The 18,652-nt window shown below is 52.9% G+C and overlaps 1 protein-coding gene across 4 annotated transcripts in view; it reads right to left on the minus strand.

The window, feature by feature from the left end:
* Positions 1-18,419, minus strand: part of TRAF5 (TNF receptor associated factor 5) — a 38,537-nt gene extending 20,118 nt beyond the window's left edge. Inside the window, exon 1 of one of the 4 annotated variants that reach the window (XM_074351857.1) lies at positions 18,264-18,419. Coding sequence is in view for 2 of the 4 variants with exons in the window: in XM_074351860.1 (XP_074207961.1) it covers positions 776-888 (113 nt within the window). In the remaining 2 variants the exon portion in view is untranslated. Of the gene's footprint in view, positions 1-775; positions 5,969-18,263 lie in introns of those variants that run through there. The other 3 variants (XM_074351858.1, XM_074351860.1, XM_074351856.1) reach the window with 3 other exon arrangements.
* Positions 18,420-18,652: the final 233 nt, after the last annotated feature.

Raw genomic sequence — 18,652 nt, forward strand, 5'->3', positions numbered from 1 at the left:
GTAAAGTCACGATTTAAATTACTTCCTTTCTTCTCCCCTCTCTTCGTCCCTCCCTCCCTTCCTTCCTTTCTTTCTCTGAGCAGCTTTGTCATGAGCTTTAATATCTGGTAGATGTCGGCCCTCAACCCAGCCCCACTTTCTTTACTTACAGTATTTCTTCTGATTCATTTTGGGGGAACATAGAATAAAGAATCTAACATTCTGAAGCAGCATGAGTTTGGCTTTTAGTTACAATAAAAAAGACACATATCTAGCAGAATTCAGTCTCAGGTTTAACAAAAAAGGAAGGTTCTGGTCTGTCCACACTATTTCCACAGCCCCTCAACATCTTGTTTAGATTAATAAAGGCTTGGAAAATTCAGGAATGCTTTTATTATGTTCTACAACATAAGACCTAAGCCCAGGAACAGTCTCCAAGGTTTTCAAGCTCTGATTCTTGGGAGCTACCGGTGATCACAGATCAAATCTCAGAGTGAAATGGGCACGGGGCCAGAGACCTGGGCTCCACCTCTGCTCTGCCACTCACCAGGTGTGACACCGTGGGAAGACGCCCCCACAACTCCTAGTCTGCTCATCCCTGCACAGACTCAACATGGACAGGTCCTGGGTTGGGTCCCGAGGATGCAGAGACCTGTGACAACACGTTTGCCCTTGCGGGACTCCAAGTGGAGCAGAGGAAATCAGACAAGGGGAGGATACACCACAATACCCTGGTGGCAAGTACCACGAGGAGAGATTTAAACAAATTGCAGGAGCCCAGAGGAGGGGAACTTACACTTTCGGAGGTGTCTGTGCTGATTCCACAGAGAAGAAAACATCTCTACTGATCGTGAAGGAGGAAGTGTTTTCTAGATGAAGGTGATAAAACAGTTTCCCAGAAGGTATCATAAAGTTCTGGAACAGTTAGTGATTAACTGTAGCTGAAGTGGAATTAGGGGAACAGGCCAGTCATCCACCTGTTTGCTCTCAGATTCCGCTCCCTCTCTGCCTCTGCCCTGGTCTGGGTCATGAGGTGGGATGAGGGGGGACCTCCCCCTGAAACTCTGTTTCCAGGGTTCCCCAGCTTCTAGTTTGGCTCAGCCAGAGAGAGAGACACCGGCAGGAGACTGCAGGGTGGGAGGAGGGGAGAAGTGGACCCTTCCTCCCTCACCCCTCGGTGGTGGGCATTATCTCAACAGTGCCTGCTCCTCCACGGCTTTCATCACCACCAGGGGCCCCTCTCTCTCTGGACTAGTTCCCACCAGGCAGGTCCCCAGCTCCCCCGCTCTGAAACACCATCTCCTCTCTTCGTCCCTTCAGCTCTAGAGGGGGCGGGTAGCTTCCTGCTACAAGTGATCTTGGACTTGCCTCACTCTGAGTCTCTGGTTTGGCTTCCCAGTTTTGCCATCAACTATGTAGCTGATTCCTGTGTAACTCAACTCCTTGCCGGGATCAGCTAAACAGGTCTCTGTGAAATACGTGTAGGGGGTCGGGGAGCTCATCGCGAAGAGCCCTGAGTGTCAGGCATCGTCAGGAAGCCCAGTTTTGATCTTTTTAGGGATGATGGACAGAGAGGACAGGCCCATGCGGGGAGTTGAGGGGAAGAGGCTATTACAACAGACCAAAGGAGGGTGATGGCAGTTGATCTAAGGTGGTGGCACAGAGAAGCCATGCTTGTGAGGCATGTCTGAGAGAAAATGCATAGATTTAGAAATGGGTTCCATGGAAGGGCTGAGACAACAGTGGAGGCTGACTCCCAGGCTCCAGTCTGGAAGACTGAGTAAATGATGGCACCAGTGGAAGAGGATGAAGGAGAGAAGCAAGGAGAGCAAAGGATGCGGGGAGGAGACATACCCAAGCTGGGGGCCTTAGGGACAGTCTTAGGGGAATGGGGGTGAGTAGACCAGCTGACATCTAACATCTCTTCCGGAATAAATTATATGATTCCGAGCAATGGCCACATTTCTTTTGTGGTATCAATAATGGTTATAAAACTGCCTAGGGCATTAATTTTTTTTTTTTACACTTTGCAAGTAATTTGGTTGTCATCTTAGTGACTTGACATACTAGGTTTAGATTTACATCAGGAACATAAGATCTGGAGAGAGAAGACGTCCCAGAGAGACAGCAGTGGGTGAGCTCCTCGAAGCTAGTACTGAAGTCGGCCGTCTGGGCCTTCCCACTCACACCCACTGCCACAGCTCAGCCCCGTGTTGCTCCTTCCTATCTGGGATTTAATCTGTGCTGCTTCCCCCAAGGAACCCCCATTCAGCCTGTGTGACCCTCCACCCTCTACTAGGTCTGAGAGCCCTCCTGCTAACGGCTGGGTAACAGCAATTCTTAGGGTCCAGGGGCTGATGTTAAACATATGTGTGCCTGCAGGGAGGGGTGGGGAGGAGACTGAAGACAGCAGGAGAGGCCTGTGGCCCTTCCCAAGGCTCTGTGTAAGGGAGGGGACTGAGAGTCGAGAGAGTGCTTTCTCTGGTGGTGAAACTTACAGAGCCCAGGTGAGAAGGTGGGGGCACAAAGGCTGGTCAGGTCCCCCAGGGTGGTCCTTGAGCCATGGAAACCCGATAGGCAACACCATACCAGCCCAGGAAGCTCCCAGTCATAGGACGGGCTGCTGAAAGGTGAGCTGCCCCCGTTTCTCGGCTCTGTTCAGGCCTTGCCAGGAGCTTAAGGAGTCAACTCCCCGAGGCTTGCTTTCAGCCACAGAGGCCAGGTGCAAATACATTACTCCCCAAACCCACCCAAGACCCAGGGACGGGTCCCGGGCTTAAGTTAAAGGTGGGGAGATGGTGGTTAGTGATGAGGAAAAATTAAAATGTGAACTCTCAAGAGGCAGGGACTCGGGAAGATGCTGGAATCTGTGCCTTGGGCAGTGTTCCAGAAGAGAATGGCCCTGGCCCGGACAGCCAGATGCTCACCTCCTGAAGGAAGGCGGTTCCCTTTCTCAGAGTCACATCTGGCTCTTGAATTCTGAGATGCTGCTTTTCCACAAAGAATAGTTACTACCAGGAAAATTAAAAATTAAACAGAAGAAGGAAAAGAAGACGAAGAGGAGGAGGAGGCGGCGGCAGCAGAAGAGGAAGAAGGAGAAAGGCCCTCTGTCTAGTCCATCCCCGCACGGCGCGGAGAGCAGTGGGACAGCCCAGAAAGCTCCTTCCTCTGAAGGCGCCGACCCTCGAGACAAGGGCTAGGGCTCAGCTCCGACCCATGATCTTCTCTTCCTCCCCGCTGTTCCCACAGCCTCACACAATAACAGAACCACGGCGTGACCTCCAGGACAGACTGGTTTTATTTTCATTACCCTTTAACCACACAGGTTAGACAAAGAGGAAAGGCCTCGGAGAAACGGAGGCATAACGAGGCCATTTTCTGTCAGGCCTAACATGACGGAGAGGCCTCATGGGGACCATGTGACCCCAGAACAGCCAGATGACGTGTGACAGCACATCCCATCCATGGGATGACTGGCTTTGGTGCTGCAGAGGCAGAAGGAGGATGTCTGTTTTTTTCCTTGTACTTTCACAAAAGATCTTCTGGGACACGGGATGAAGGATGATGGGGGCATGCTTTTAATTCCTTTGAAGAGAAGTGTGATTTCTCTCCAAGTTGTCAGGAAACCTGCAGTTCCTCATTTTCTGGGAGTGCAGCAAAGCACTGCGGGTGGAGAGGAGGCGGGTTGGGGGCTGAGGGCATCCATCCGCCGCGTGGGCTGTGGCTGTTCCTGCCTTAAAGTCAGTCTCACACAGGGAGGCCTTGAAGGGAACTCTCTCTCCTGCTCAGAACCATCCAGAGCCCACCCAGCTCCAGGTGATGCCACAGGAGACCGCTGAGATCTACTCTCCGAACTTAGAGCAAGAGGAAAAAAACAACGGCTGCTGACCTTCCCACGCAAGAGCTTCCTCTGCAAGAAGCTCTGACGCCAGTCCTCTCTGCTTCAGCTCCAACTCCCTCGCAGGCCCCACTGCTGTCCGAGGCAGGCTCCTCGAGCTGCTCGAGGGAGGGCTGTCCCCATTAGCCTCCAGCAACCTCTACAGCCAACCCCGGGCCCGGCACGGAGGGCTCCATCAATGTTTAGTACGTAAGAGGGGAAACTGAGGATGAATGCAAGGCCTCAGTGGAGAAGGGCTGTTGGAAGGAAGGCACAAAGACAACTGAGGAAAATCTGGACGAGGCAGACAGAGGGCAAGGGGATGATATGAAAAGATGTGAATGGAACTGGACACAGGTCAGGATTACACTTGCTGAGGCCAAGCTCAGAGCCAGCTAACTTACATGCAGCCCTATGAGGTACACATTATTATACCTGTTTTTCAAATGAGGCATCTTGGAGAGGTCCTACGGCCAGGAAGCAGTGGAGGCCCTCGGGGGATAAGGAAGAGCTGGAGTTCCTCCCAGAGTCACCAAGGTCAGCCAAGAAGCCACTACCTCTGTGGACGCTGGGTGGACCTGCCTGGACTCAGATCATGGTTCTATCCTGGGGGTCCACAGGCCTGACACTTGAGCAAATTATAATTTTATCAGAACCAGCCATGCCCACTCATTTACATATCATCTGTGGTCAGTTCTGCACTGTCAGGGCAGCTGAATGATTGTGCCACAGACCACATGGTCCACAAAGCCCAAACTATTCATTATCTGGTTCTTTACAGGAAAAGTGTGCTGGCCCCTCCCCCACATGCCTGAAGCACTTATGATGGTGATACACAGTGGAGGTACCAGGGTGGTGGTGATGGTGGTTGTTATTGTTATTGTTATTATTATTATTATTATTATCATTATTATTATCATTATTATTATTAAACATTTGCCCCAGAGCCCCTCCACTCTGAAAATAACCTGTTGCCTAACATGCCAGGCACTGTATCTGGCTCTGGGGCCAGAGAGGGACCAAACAGAGATGGTCCAAGCCTGCTCGTGTGTGGCTTACAACCTAAAGGAGGAGACAAGGGAGTAACAAAGGGGGTAATTACAGATTGCGATCAGCTCTTTGAAGAAAATAAGGAGGATGTTGAGACCAAGAAACCAAGGCAGCCACTGTAGCCTGGAAGGCCTCATGGAGGAGGCAGGCCTTGGGCAGCCTTCTGGAGGATGAGAAGGAGCAAGTGCGGGGAATGGCAGGAAGGACATCCCAGCAGGAGGGACAGCATGGGCAGTGGTCAGTTCTGGGAAAGGACTTGCCATGTCTGAGGAACAGAAAGGAGGCCAGTGCTGCCCAAGTGTCGGGGACAAAAGGAAGAGCAGAAGGAGGTGGGGCAGAAGCCAGATCACACAGGCCTGGGGGCCCCCAGGGAGGAGTTAGGGTTTATTCTAAGAGCAGAACAATGGGAAGCAGCATGAGTGTTTTAAGGAGACAAGGGCAGTGTCTACCTTGGCATCTAAAGCCCACCCTGGATGCTGAGTGCAGAGTGGACTGTGGGGCCTGGGGGCAGCGGGGGGAACAGCGAAGAGGAAGAGATGCTGCAGCAGCTGGGGAGAGACGGTGCCGGCCTGGCCTATGGTGGTGGTGGGCGAGGAAATGGAGCAGACTGGGGCGATTTAGGATATATTTTCACAATAGGATCAAGAGGACTTGGTGACTAAATATGAGGCTTGACAGCAGGAAGGAACTGAGGCTGACTCCAGGATTTGGGGCCCAACACCGGGGAAGAGGTGGTGCTGTTCACCGAGATGGGAAAAGTGAGGTCCAAGGGAGGGAGGTCAGGAGTGGGACCACAGGGAGAAGGCCTGATCCCTTTTCCAAAGACAGCCCTTCAAGTGAGAAGGCAGCTACCTCGGCCCCTGAGACTGGTCCAAATGCTCCCAGTTCCCTCCTATGTTCTTTTCACGCTTCCATATGTTTTCTCACTCACTTGTTCGCTGGGCATGGACTTCACTTTTCCTATAACCTCGTATTCCTACCCCTGTGCCGTTGCCCAGACCCAGAAGTGAAAGTGATGAGTAGTCGGTCTGAAGACAGAGTTGAGTCCTGTGAGCCCCACCACCCGCCCTCCATGTCTCCCACGGTCCCCTCCCCTACAGACACTACTCCTATTAAGGTCTTAGTAACGGTGCAGGCAGGCACAGCACATTGCTGTCTCTCTTCCCGGTGCACGCACCAGACTGTATCTATTTCCATGGTTTTCCAGATACCTCCCCTCCCCCACACAAGGCACTGCGCCCCCTCTCCTGGGGCCCTTAACTGAGCTAACTGCTCTTTCTGTACCTTGAGCTGCCTTTCTGTTGCCGTTTTTCTCATTTCTCTATTTTATTCTCCAAACACATTTTCCTTCCCATTTCACCCAATGTATTATTTTGAATTCATGGTTACATTGGACAATCTCCCACAAGACATTCTGTCAGTCAGTCTGTCACTTCTGTAAATCATTCCTTTGCTGAGAAGTTGCTCCATGCAGACACTGATGGGGAAACAGAAATGCAGTGCGGTGGGTCTGGACCTCACACCTCTACCCCACCCCCTCCCACGCCATCACCCACCCTGCAGTCCCCAACCTCAGCCCAGCAACACCAGCCTCTCTCTCCCCTCCCTCGACTTCCACTCCTGACTTCAGAGTAGGGCCTTCAGACCTGGGTCCCTCATCAGATCCCACTGGCAGCTCGCTGCAGCCTTCCCTCCTCCCCTGAGTCCATCTGCACTCTGCCCTTGAACAAGCTGGGGGCCCAAATCATCTGACTGTTGGGGTGTGAAGTGAGCCCCTACATAGTTTGGAAAAGCATATTCTATTCATGTGATGATCTAAGCTATAATCATATAATTACTCTCTCCTAAATCACTGCTCCCTTGCACTTTATGTGGCATTTGACACTTCCTTTTGGAAACTCCAAGATCCCTCGGCCCCAGGGACACTGTACTTTTTGGTTCTCCTGTAACCCCTAACCACACCTCTAGGAGGCTCCTGGCAAGGCCCCCTGAAGCTGGGTCAGCCCTCTACCCTTGATTCTTGCCAAAATTCCCACCTCTCCTCCCGTGAAAGTCTCCCTCACCCCCAGCCAGACCGTATTTCCGAGTGTGGGCGGGGATCCCCACTTCATCCTATCACGGGGCTACCATCTCAGATTCAGTCTCTCCCCCTTCCCCCCTTCCTGACCATCCTTTTTCTCCACAGACAGGCAGACAAAGCACAGGCTCTCAGAAAGTGATGGAGACTTCAGCATCCTCTCAAGCAACAGCCAGCGGAACACAGTTCAGATCTAGCTTGGAACTCAGAAGCATGTTTAAGTGAGGACTGGGGCTCAGCCCCACCCTCCATGGCCTAAGGGTGCTCCAAGGAAAGGGGAGAGAGTGGAGTCCGCCCTAGACAGGCTACAGAACAGACGTGCCAAGGAGGAGCCAGAAACTGTGGCTTGACCTTTTGATGACTTCTAGCTCCCAAAGGCCAACATCATTCTGGCTGTGCCTCATCTGCCCACAAAGTTCACGCACAGCTGCCGCTGGGTTAGGTTCCCATCTCCAAAGCTGCCCACAGACGTGTGACGTACTGTCAACTGCCAACCGTCCCCCAAGCTGGGAGAGTCTGTGGCTGGGGCATGAGTTGACGTCCCAAGAGAGGGAGATAGGCATTCCCCTCCTGGCCAGTGGCGAGGCCAGCTTGGGCCGAGGCCAGGGGAGGAAGCAGGTGGGACCAAAGGCAGCCCTCCGATCCCAGCCCTCGGGGGAGAAGCTTCCCAGGCCCCCCCTCCACTGCAGACCCCCAGCCCACACATGGGCTCGAGTCCAGCTCCCAGAACGCTGTAGCCTTGTAGCCCCTCAGTTCAATGCTTGACACCGGGCTGTTGGGTCCTATGTGCCTGATGAGGATGACAGGGGAGGGCAAGCGGGTGGGGAGCCCGGGAGGGGGACCCAGAGGAAGAAGACAGAATCTGCATGGCTTCTGCCCAACAACTGAGCCAGTCAGCTGTGCAAGGACTTAAGGGATCAGCCAGCCAAATGTTTCCCAGTTTTTTAAACACAGTGAATCTTAGTAAACCAAATCTCATGAAGAAACATCAGCAAATAAATGACTGTATAAAGAAACCATTCTGGTTAAGCAAGGCCTGTTGGGTTTCCTACAATCCACATCCCTCAGGCAGCTCTTCTGGGTACCCTTGGGGGTTCCACAGTCTGATTTTTTCAAGTTGATAATCATACCTTCCTTGCGTATACTAGAAATTTGCAACTTGTACTTTCACATGTAACATCACACTCAGTCCTCACATTAACCCCACGGGACTATCATGGTCATGTTTCCAATGAAGTACGTGAGGCCCCACGTTGTCAAGTCCCTAGGCCCCAAATGACACAGCTAACACATGTTGGGGCAGGAATTTGAATCTAGGCTTTCTGGCTCCAAATCCAGTGCCCTTGGCTCTGTGTCTTGGCTGGAAAAAAAGGTCTTGATGAGGGGCAGTACAGTCCAATGGTTAGAGACCAGCTCTGGAACCAGGCCACTGGGGCTCAGTCTCTTCTGCCATTCACTTCCCTGTGTCACCTTTTCCTCATCTAGACAATGGGACAATGATTATAGCATCTGTCTCTGAAGCTCAGAGTTAAGAGTAAACATGATGAGCCACATAATTACTAGCACACAGTGTCTGGCACAAAAATAAGCACTTAATATCCATGCTGGCCCATTCTTCACTCCTGGCCAGCATTTATTCAGTGCTTGCTGCATGCAGAGGTTCTGAACCGCATTCTGTTGTAGGAGAGGGTACAGTGGGACAGGACCTCAAGCTCCTGTTTCCACTGGGGAGTATGCCCGGGCACAAAGCACAGTGACAGTTTCCCCAGGGGTTGAGTCCCTGGATGCTCTGCTAAGAATGTGCCCTGGAGCATGATGAAAATGCTGGCTTGGACAACTTACCCCAGAGAAGCAGACCTGTTTTAGGAGCCTAGCTGTTACAATAGTTTAGGGTACCCTAATTAATATATTTCAGAATCAGGATCTCTCAGTAGTAGCTAGAAGTCTGCTTTTTTAACAAGTTCCCAGGCTCAACTGTACAGACTGTCACAGTGTGAGATGTGCCGAGCTGGACCACCATGCCAGCTTCCGGGTCCCCTTCTCCTCCCTGGCCCCTCCTCACTGCCCCACCCCTCAGGCACCCAGGCTGGTGCTGGATCCCTTCCCTCTTCTGCCTACACTGGTGCTCTTGGTGAGCCCATCTTGGCTCCTGCCTTAGATGCCATCTAAGGCTGACAATGTCCTGGTGTCTATCTGTAGCCTGGACCTCCACCCTGAACGGGAGTCATCCTGACTGCCTAGTCCATAGCACCGTGTTTGTTCACTAAGCATCTCAAACATAACACATCCAGCCCCGTCCAACCTGCTCCTCCTACTGCCTTCCACTACCTCAATAAAACGGTACCACCAATCATCTGTCTCCCTGCCAGAATCATCCTGTTCATTGAACCAAAAACTCATCCTTGGCTCCTCTTACTCTCTATCCCACAACACCAAATCCTATTGGCTCTTCCTCCAAACATATCTAACTTCTTGTCATACTTTCAGCATAACCACCCCAGTCTAAGCCACCACCATCTCCCCAGTGGTTGCAGCCCTTGTCTCCGAGTGGGTCTCCCCCTCTGCTCTGACCTTTTACAATCTGTTCACAACCCAGCAGTCAGACTGAGCCTTTTAAAAACAGAAGTCAGATATGTCACTCCTCTGTCCCAATGACCCCACCTCACTCAGGGTAAAAGCCAGTGTCCTTAGAGTCCTGTGAGCTGGCCTCCATTCTCTGACCCCACTTCCCAGTGCTGTCCTCCTGTTCACACACTCCAGCCACACCAGCCTTGCTTTTCCTTGACGGGTAGAAGAGCCTTCTGCTTGCTGGCCCCCTGCCTGGAATGCTCTCCCCCTGACTCCTGAAGCTGGTTCCTCACCCAGGAATGTGCTCAAATGTTACCTCACAGGTGAGGCCTCCGCTGACCCACGTGGAATCACGACATCCCTGGTGACCCCATCGCCCGCTGCATTTTTCTCCAGAGCACTGGTTATCACATGGGACGGTCTATGCTCACTTCTTTACTGTCTGTCTCCCTGCCAGAATACAAGAGGGCAGGAGTGCTTCTTTGGTTTACTGAGATACCAATACTGAGACACTTAGAACTGGGCATGGGAGAGGCACTCAGTAAACAGACGGAAAGACTGAACAGTAGCCTTGTAGTTTCTGCAGAAAGTAGGACAGCCCCTCTCCCTCTGAGTGCTTCCCAGTGCCTGACACTTCATCTCCACCAATTCTGAGTCTGGAAATTCTGCCTGTCCCAGCTAGGGAAGGCAAAGCTGGCTAACGCTGGCTGACTTGGGGCGGGAGGCGGGGGTGGGGGATAGTCCGTGTAAGGAGGGGGAGGGCCCAGCCATATGGGGCTGGAAGGGTGGAGACTGAACAGTGCTCCTTATCTTCCCGACATGGATGGGCCCCTGAGTGAGGTGTCCAGCCCCTGAATGGGCAGCCAGGCACCTGGCAAGGAGAGAAAATGCTGAGAAGGATTTTTAAAGGTAGACGGGCCAACGATTCAATTCAATCAACAAGTGTGGGCCCCTGGTTGAGGTGCCTCGGGAGGTACCAGAGACATAAAATCACACTTGCCAGAGTCCCTTTCCGGAGACTTGGTCACGTGAACGGGCACTAGAGTTCTGGGCCAGGCTTCCCTTTCAATTCACTCTTGTTTTCGTGTCTGTTTCAAACCTTTCTCTCCTCCACAAACCTTGACCATGCCCCCAGGTTCCCCAGGAAACTTCACTTCCTACCGCACAGATCAAAACGGAAGTGTTCAGACCAGGGCTACCTCCACTTCCTGCCACCAGGACTGCACGGCGTCCTGTCTGGGCCCTGCTCTGCCCTCTCCCCCCAAGGCATCGCAGAGGTGGCCTCTGAACCAGACCAGGCTCACCCACCTGCCCTGGACTCCCACCTCCTGGGGGGTCTCTCCCTCTCAGCAGGCTCCTTCCATCCGCACTCACGCAATCACAAGTCTCTCCCAAGATGAAAGCAGCCCAAACAATTCTCACTGTCATATTTCTCTGAGATGCAAGCCATCCCTCCTCTCTCAGCTAAACTTCTGCGCCCACCCTCACCCTCACAGAGTGGACTGACTGTCTCCACTGGCCTCTCTTCAATCCAACCCGCAGCCCCCTCAGGCCTGGCTCACACCCCTACCAAGCCACCCAAAGTGCTCTTACCCAGGGCCTGGGGAATTCTGGGTCACCTAAGCCAATGGTCAATTTCCAGTCTTCATCTTACCTGGCTTCACAGCAACATCTGACATTAGGGACCCCCAACTCCTACCCCTATCCCAAACACACACTTTAAAACACTCTGTCCCTTTAGCTTTCCTCAAACCACACTGTCCTGACATCAAAGATCACATACGAACTAACAGCTCTCCAGTGTCTCTCTCCACTGTGTCTGGACACACCTGTGTTACTGCCGACCTAGCGTTTCAAAGCCAACTTTGACAACCGGAGAGCAAAGGGAGACCAGCCTTCGGGCGAAGGCTAGAAGGAAGGAAGTTTCCTCCATTCATATGAGGAATGGCAAAAAAAAAAAAAAAAAAAAAAAAAAAAAACCCAGAGAGGCTGCAGAATGAAGGGTGGAGGGAGATAACCTGGAGAAGATTGCAGGACCATGGTAGTGTTTATGGGTTTGGAACTGTGAGAGTAATGGGAGGCTGTGGAAAGACTGTGTAAGTGATAACACTTTGGCTTTTTCAAAGGCCAGTCAGGCTGCTGTGTGAAGGATGCTCTGCCGGAGTGAGAGGGTGAGGGAGGACCAGTCATAGGAGCAGAGATGAGGTGGATCAGTTATAGGAGGACAGATGAGGGAGGAGCAGCTACAGAAGGGAAGACCCGTTACAGGAGACTGTTGCAGAGGCCCAGGGGAGAGGGGATGGTGGCTGGAATCGGGGGTTGGTTGTAGGGGAGGAGAGAAGGTGTTGCCAGGAATGACACCAGTTGTCTGGTGATGACAGCAAGATAAAAAGTGGCCCTTCACTGACAGGGAGCTCTGGAGACAGAGCACCTTAGCAGAGGGGAGGACCGCTGGAAGCTTGTGCCCGGTCTCCTCCGGACTTTGTCCCACTTTGCCTTTTCCCTTTGCTGAGTTTGCTTTGCATCCGTTCACTGTGATAAATCTTAGCTGTATTGACTGCATGCTGAATTCTATGAGTTCTCCTAGCAGGTCACTGAACCTGAGCACGCTTGTAGGGACCAGCAGCCTTCCCGACAAGAAATGGATTTTGAGTTTTCTTTGAAAAGAGTGAGAGGGGCATGGATTAGTAGATTAAAACAAGAGGCATCTTAGGCACAAGAAAAGATGTGAAGAAAATTAGGAATAGATAAGTCAGGTGTTTGACATGGCCTAAACAGAGCTGGCACTGAGAAAACACAGCATTACACTTGTGAGGAGGAAGAGGTGGGGGCTGGAGAAGTCACACTTGCTAGAAAGACCCAGTGGCCGGGAACCACTAAAGTCATATGTACAGAGTTGTTAGTATCACGGAAGGATTGAAGGAACTTAGCGTCTGGCCATCCAAAATAAATTCATGACACCGAACTTTTTGAGGTAGGTCTGTGGGAGTGCTGTTGAGAAGCTGAAACAATATCCCAAAATATTAGGTTTTTTTTTTTTTTTAATAAAAACCACCTCCACATCAATCTGCGCTAGAATAATCTACTTCCCATTCAGTAAGAGGAACTTCCTTTCATTCCTTCCTTTATCCCTTAGAAATGCCTTTGCCCATGGTCCAGCATTCCTTCCCTCCGGTCTGCCTTTCCTCACTTTTTACAAGGGCTTCCTGGGATAGTCCGTCCCAGCAGCTTAATCACTTCTTTTATTCTGCATCTCCTCAGCACTGAAGCCTTCACTTTATATTACATTATTTTGCCTTTAACCCAGGGAAGCGTGGTTTTCCTAGGGTGTATCAGAGGTCTCTGCCCAGCCTCTTCCTCAGAGTCCCAATATCCTGAAGGCAGAAGAGGGACTTTCATGACCTGCTCAGCTTAACCTCATCTACCTGCCTCCATCCTCCAGCATCAAGGATCCCTTTAACGGAGGCTCAGGACACAGCCTGGCTGTTCCGAGTCATTCCTCATTCTGCTGACTTCATAGTTGGTCCCCACTGAAGTAACCACCCTGCTCCTGGTAACCAAGCCAATGCCTGTATTCCCCTCCCCTGCTGGGTCCCTCACCTGCCCCCCTGCCCAGCACTGTTATTCCTCCAAGGCTGCACTGCTCTGCCCACAAATCCTTCTAAAAGACTGGAAACCTGCCCCTGAAATCCTCCCTCAGGGGCTGGGCCTCCTTTATCCGATGCTGCCAGCCCCCCTCCCTGTCCTTTGCCTGCAGAGAGCCCAGCCCAGCATATCTGCACTGTGTCCCGCCCCATCCCAGTTCACCGACCCTGCCCCTGAGGTCAGCCTGGTCTAGAGATTGCAAAGCAGCAGCAATAGACTTGTTTAAATGATGGTCCACACTGCTATGTGGCAGTTCTTGTGCTTGTCTGTTTTTTACTTAAATTCGAATGCCTTTAGGCTAGACACACATTTTCTACCTCCCCAGAGACCCCACAACTCCCTATGCTGTCAAACATGGAAGAAGAAAACCAACTTTATTGAACACCTGCCAGACACTAGGCTCTGTGTATATACTGGCTCATTTAATCCTTCCAGCAACCCCAAGGGGGTGACATTACTATCTCTGTTTACCGGTGGGAATACAGAAGCTCAAGGAAGATGGGCAACTTGCCTAAATCATACAACAACAGCCAGCAAGTCATAAACCCAGATTTGAGCACAATCTGCCAGATTCTAAAGTCAACACTGCTTCCACTATGCCGTTAGTGGAAGGAGGAGGTCTTGATTAGACCATGCATTAAGGAGGCCCCTCTGCAACAGTGTGGAAAAGAAAACAGAAGGGCAGGAAAGCGAGTGCGTGGACAGTTCAGGCAGTACAGGAAACAGGTCCAGCAGACAGGAACTCATGCGGCTGCCCTGAGAATAGACAGTAGGTCAGGACTGGCTGGGGAGAGTCAGGACAGAGGTGGCTGAGGGACAGCAGTGATCTCCGCAAGGGTCAGGGACAATGTGGAGGGAGAGGCGGCTTGGGATGAGTGTCTAAGGGGATCCTGAAACATCACAGTGAAGATCTTGTGTATCACAAATCAAACTGGCCAAGAAGAGAGCTGGGTGAGAGATGGAGACTTGACTGGCCTTTCTTTAAGAGCATTGGGTAACCCTGGGTGCACAGGGCAGCTCCAGGGAGAGGAGTGCAGGGAACAGCAAGCCGGCCTAAAGACACTGCCTCGGCCCCACTCTGGCACTTGCAGGGCAGGAGGAGGACAAGAAGCTTGAGGTCAAGGAAGGGAATGTCAGTGGGGACAGTGTGGCACCCTCCAAGGAGACGGGCAACAGCTGCAGAGTGGCTGGCGACTGAGGATTACCAGGCCCTGGAGGCCTGCAAAGGGCTATCTGAGCCGCAGAGCAGGTGCACTGCGCTGACTGAGGAAGACAGCGCCAAGCGCAAGGGAAAACCAGAAGCTGGCAGTGACAGGGAGAGGCAAGAGGCCAGTGTGGGTGTGTAGGTGGAGAAGGTGCCCTCCTGTAAGTCAGGAGAGCACCTTTTCCTTGAGAGAAAAAAATCTGTAGGGGAAATTCCAGGGATGCTCCGAATTGGTGAGGAGGGAGGCTGATGGCGGGTGCATCTGCTGGAAGGAAGTGAAATGGGTCCCGCAAACACCCCCTCCCCCAGGGGCGCTCACTGGGCTCCTCCGTTAACACTGGGACCACATAAGGTGCACGGACACTTGGATGCGCATTGCTGCCGCTGCAGCGCGGTCTAAGCCTGCATCATCACCTGCCTCAGAATGTGCTCATCACGGTCACTGCAAGTGGACTTTGAATTTTTCTGTGAGGTGAGTATTTTCGCTTTTATTTTCTCCCTGGCCCTCCAGCCCACTTCCGCACAAGGCTTGCCAGGGGCCTCTAGGGGAACACCTCTGTCTGACTCTCCAAATAAAGCTTTGCTCTGGGCAAAGCAACAAACTCACTGGGGCCTGATTCTGGCCACAGCAGCCCTGGTGACAGCTTCTGCCCTGCAGCTGGTGACCCCTCTGACCCCAACACACACATACAGAGACCTACCCCACTACACTTTGCTAGGGTGACAACTCCTGCCCCAGAGGAACCTCAGAAAAAGCCGCCACCTGGACAGGAAGAGTTGTTCAGAGACTGGGTCTGCCGCTGCGTGCCTTCCCCCTGGGCTACCAGCTCTTATTAAAGACCCCCCTTCGGTGACAGAGGTGTCAGGCAGACTTTGATGAATGCTTTTCTGGTTCCCTCCCCCTCAAGCCCTGAATCCTGGCTTCCTCTAGCCAGAATACTATGAAAGGAGCACATAGATTGGAATCAGAAGACTTGGACTGGGGTCCTGGCCAGTCCCTATGTGCTGTGAAGTCCGTTAAGTCACTTCTGAGGCCCAGCCTGCAACCAGATAAAATGGAAGTAACAGCACCCACCTTCCCCCACCTCCACCCTCCCTGCTCTCAGGAAGGCAGTGAGAAGTTAATCAAATGAGCTGGGCGATTTGCAAACTGGACGATGCTATTCTGACTTTGGGGGTATAAGCAAGTCTGCTGGCAGCTCAAGCTCTCTCTCCAGAGCCCCACCCAGTACTTGATCCCCAGCCATCAGTCCCTGGCTGCTCAGAGCCCAAGGGAGACAGGGCTCAAATGAACTCAATGCAAACATTTGTTTAGGTCTACATGTGCCAGATCCTAGGATACAAACAAGAACAGACACAAGTCTTGCCCTGGGTCTGCCCAGCTGGGTAAAATTCACAGGCTGGGTGTCTGTTCATGCAGCAGCCAGGACAGAGTCTCCAGGAGAACTTGCTCCACGTTGCTGGGAACTGACCATATGGGCATCATTAGTCTTCGTCCCCTTGACAACCCTCAGATTGAAGAGGTGGGCGGATTTAGCTCTCTGAGGAACCAGGGTGAGGGGCCTGAAGCAGAGGGGCCAGAGACCTTGGAGACCCAGGCCCGGCCCAGCAGTGGAAGCTGAAGGGTTGTGTCATGCTCAGGGCTTCATCCTCACCATCTGGGAGATGTGACGAATAATCCTTCTTTGGCCTGACTCACAAGGGTATCACGGGGCACAAAGTGAGAACAAAATGACAAGAGTGATGAGAAAATGCTTTGAAAAGGAAAGAGCTTTAAAAACAAGGCATTATTATTTTTTCTTCGGGGTCCTCTCCAGGAAAGCTGAGATAATCGCAGAAGATCTGTTTGTCTAAATGCGGACAAGCCTTTCCCATGGCGAGCCTAGTGGGACTGACTCAGAGGCATCCAGCTCCCTCACTTTGCACAATCTCCACTGAAAAATCCCAGTCGCTACAGTTAGTGCTTCCAGTGGGTGGCCCCCCATCACCTTTCCATATTCTTTCCACCACCCTGCCACACATGGCCAGTGGGGACTCAGGTGATGCTTGCTGACAGGTGGAAACACGGTCTATCCTACCCCACCTCCTGCCACAGACCTTGGCCCAGAGGACCTGAGAAAGTCATCACCTCCAACACCTCCCCTCTGGCAGGACTTCTCATAGGCTGACTCAGACAGGAGACTTTCTCCTACCTCTGTCCATGACCCAGGGAGGGAGATTCCAGTATCTGAGAGCCAACCCATCGCACTGAGTTCAAAACAATAACAAAAACAAACAAACAAACAAACATTTTCTGCTTCCATCTCACACCTGTCTTTCCTACAGCAATTTCTGCCTCTCTCATTCAAATGAGAGTAGAGTTGGAGGTGGGAGTGAGCAGTTGATAAGGTTTTCATCCAATCCATCAATTGTGTTAACACCCCTGTCTTCAGCTGTCTGGGTGTAAGGCAGAGCAGGCAGCTGCACTCTGGATTTGAGAGATCCTAATCCAGCCTTTTCCTGCCTAAAATTATCTCACACACACCCAGAACTGTTCTATTCTCAGAAGCAAGTCAACCAATTTCTTTACATTTTATGTCCTCCAGTGCCCTTTTAAAATGCAAATATCTCTGAAACAAGGAACATATTCCACTGGCCTTACTCCAGTCCTCATCCAGTGTCTCTGCCCAATAAATATTTACTGAATTCAATCGGTTACTAGAGGCTTGTTCTCATAAGACACGGGTCAGAGCCCAGGGCTGTGGAGTGTAGGGTGCACAGGGAGCAGCCTGGACCGGGAGCCACACTGCACTTCACCCGCTTCATCGCTAGCCCAGAGCAACCCTGCGTGCCAAAGCGAGCTGAGTTCTGATGAAAGTAAATCTGAAATAGCCAAATATGGAAACTCTGCAGGAGGGGGCAGAACCAGCCGAGAAAGTCGGAGGAGACGCCCAGTGGGGTTAGTAGCAAGAGTATGGCCCCGGGATTCACTGAATATTCTCAGAACTGCCAACACCCTGCCAAGCAGTAGCGGGGGGGGGGGGGGCAATGTGGTGTGGAGAACGCATATTCCACCAATTCTCTGGGTGTCCCTGGGCAACTCATTTCAACCTCTGTGAGTCTTGGTGTCCTCCAAGACCCCTTTGAGCTCCCCTCGGTGTGGGGGGGGAGGGGTGGTACTTCTAAATGAGCGCGCGAAATCGAACAGTTCCTGGAGGTTTTCATTCATTCCAATATTAAAGTTTCATTCCGGAGTGCTCTGGTTGGAAAGTCCTGCAAAAGCGGAGGGAGGGGTTGCCGAAGGGTATGGAGCGGGAGCCAGGGGGTTGCAGAGCGGGGAGCCAGGGGTTTGCAGGGCACGCCTCAAAGTCCTCCCCCATTTGCCCACCCCAACCTGAACCTGGCCCTTGCAGTCCACAGCCGCGCCCTGGAGCCGCTCCCCAGCTCGAGACCCCAGTCCGCACTCTCGCCACACCCCTCCTCTGCTAAGAAAATCCACTCGCAGCCCCGGAACCCAGCTGCCCCGCCACCCCCGCCACCGCACCCACTCGTCCACATCAGGGGACACCTGCCCCTCAGGCATCCCCGACCCTGAGTCCAGGCCGCACCGCTCCTGCCCGCCTGGCCACCGTCTCGCGTCCAGCATCCGCGCCCGTCGAGGACTCGCCCCGTGCGACGGGGACTGGAGGCCAGGCCCGGGTCCCCGCAACCCGGCCCGGGGCGTGAGGCAGCGGCTGCGGGGCTTCTATCGCCGCGGCGCTTTCGATTTCACAGTCAACGAGACGAACCGAAAAGCGCTCCTCGGTCCCCTCACTCCAGCCCTACAGCGTGGGGCTCAATCCCCGCGGCGCGGCCGCCCCAGGCGACGACCGGCCGGGACTCACGTGTGGCTCGGTGCGCGAGTGCCGGGCTGGCGCCGGTCAGCGGGCGCGCGGCTCCTCCGGCGAATGGGCGACGGGCGGCGAGGCAGGGGCTCGGCTGTCAGCCCCCGAGCCCCGAGCGCAGAGCACCGCCCTCCGAGGGAGGACGGCGGGCGTGGGGCCCGGGAGGGGCGGGGCTTAAGGCGGGGCCAGGGGAGCGGTCACTGTGAGGGGCTCGGGCCGGCGGGAAGGGCGGACGCACCAGAAGGTGCTGGGCAGGAGGCTGAGAGACTGTTACCCGGCCAGTGAGAAACCTAAACTACCTTCACTAGAATCCTGTGTACCTATAAATAAAAATCATCTCTGATTTCCCTCAAGTGCGTTTTGAACTGTACACATCTTACCCTTCAATC

The sequence above is a fragment of the Camelus bactrianus genome, chromosome 23, assembly GCF_048773025.1.
Source record: "Camelus bactrianus isolate YW-2024 breed Bactrian camel chromosome 23, ASM4877302v1, whole genome shotgun sequence".
NCBI lineage: Eukaryota > Metazoa > Chordata > Mammalia > Artiodactyla > Camelidae > Camelus > Camelus bactrianus.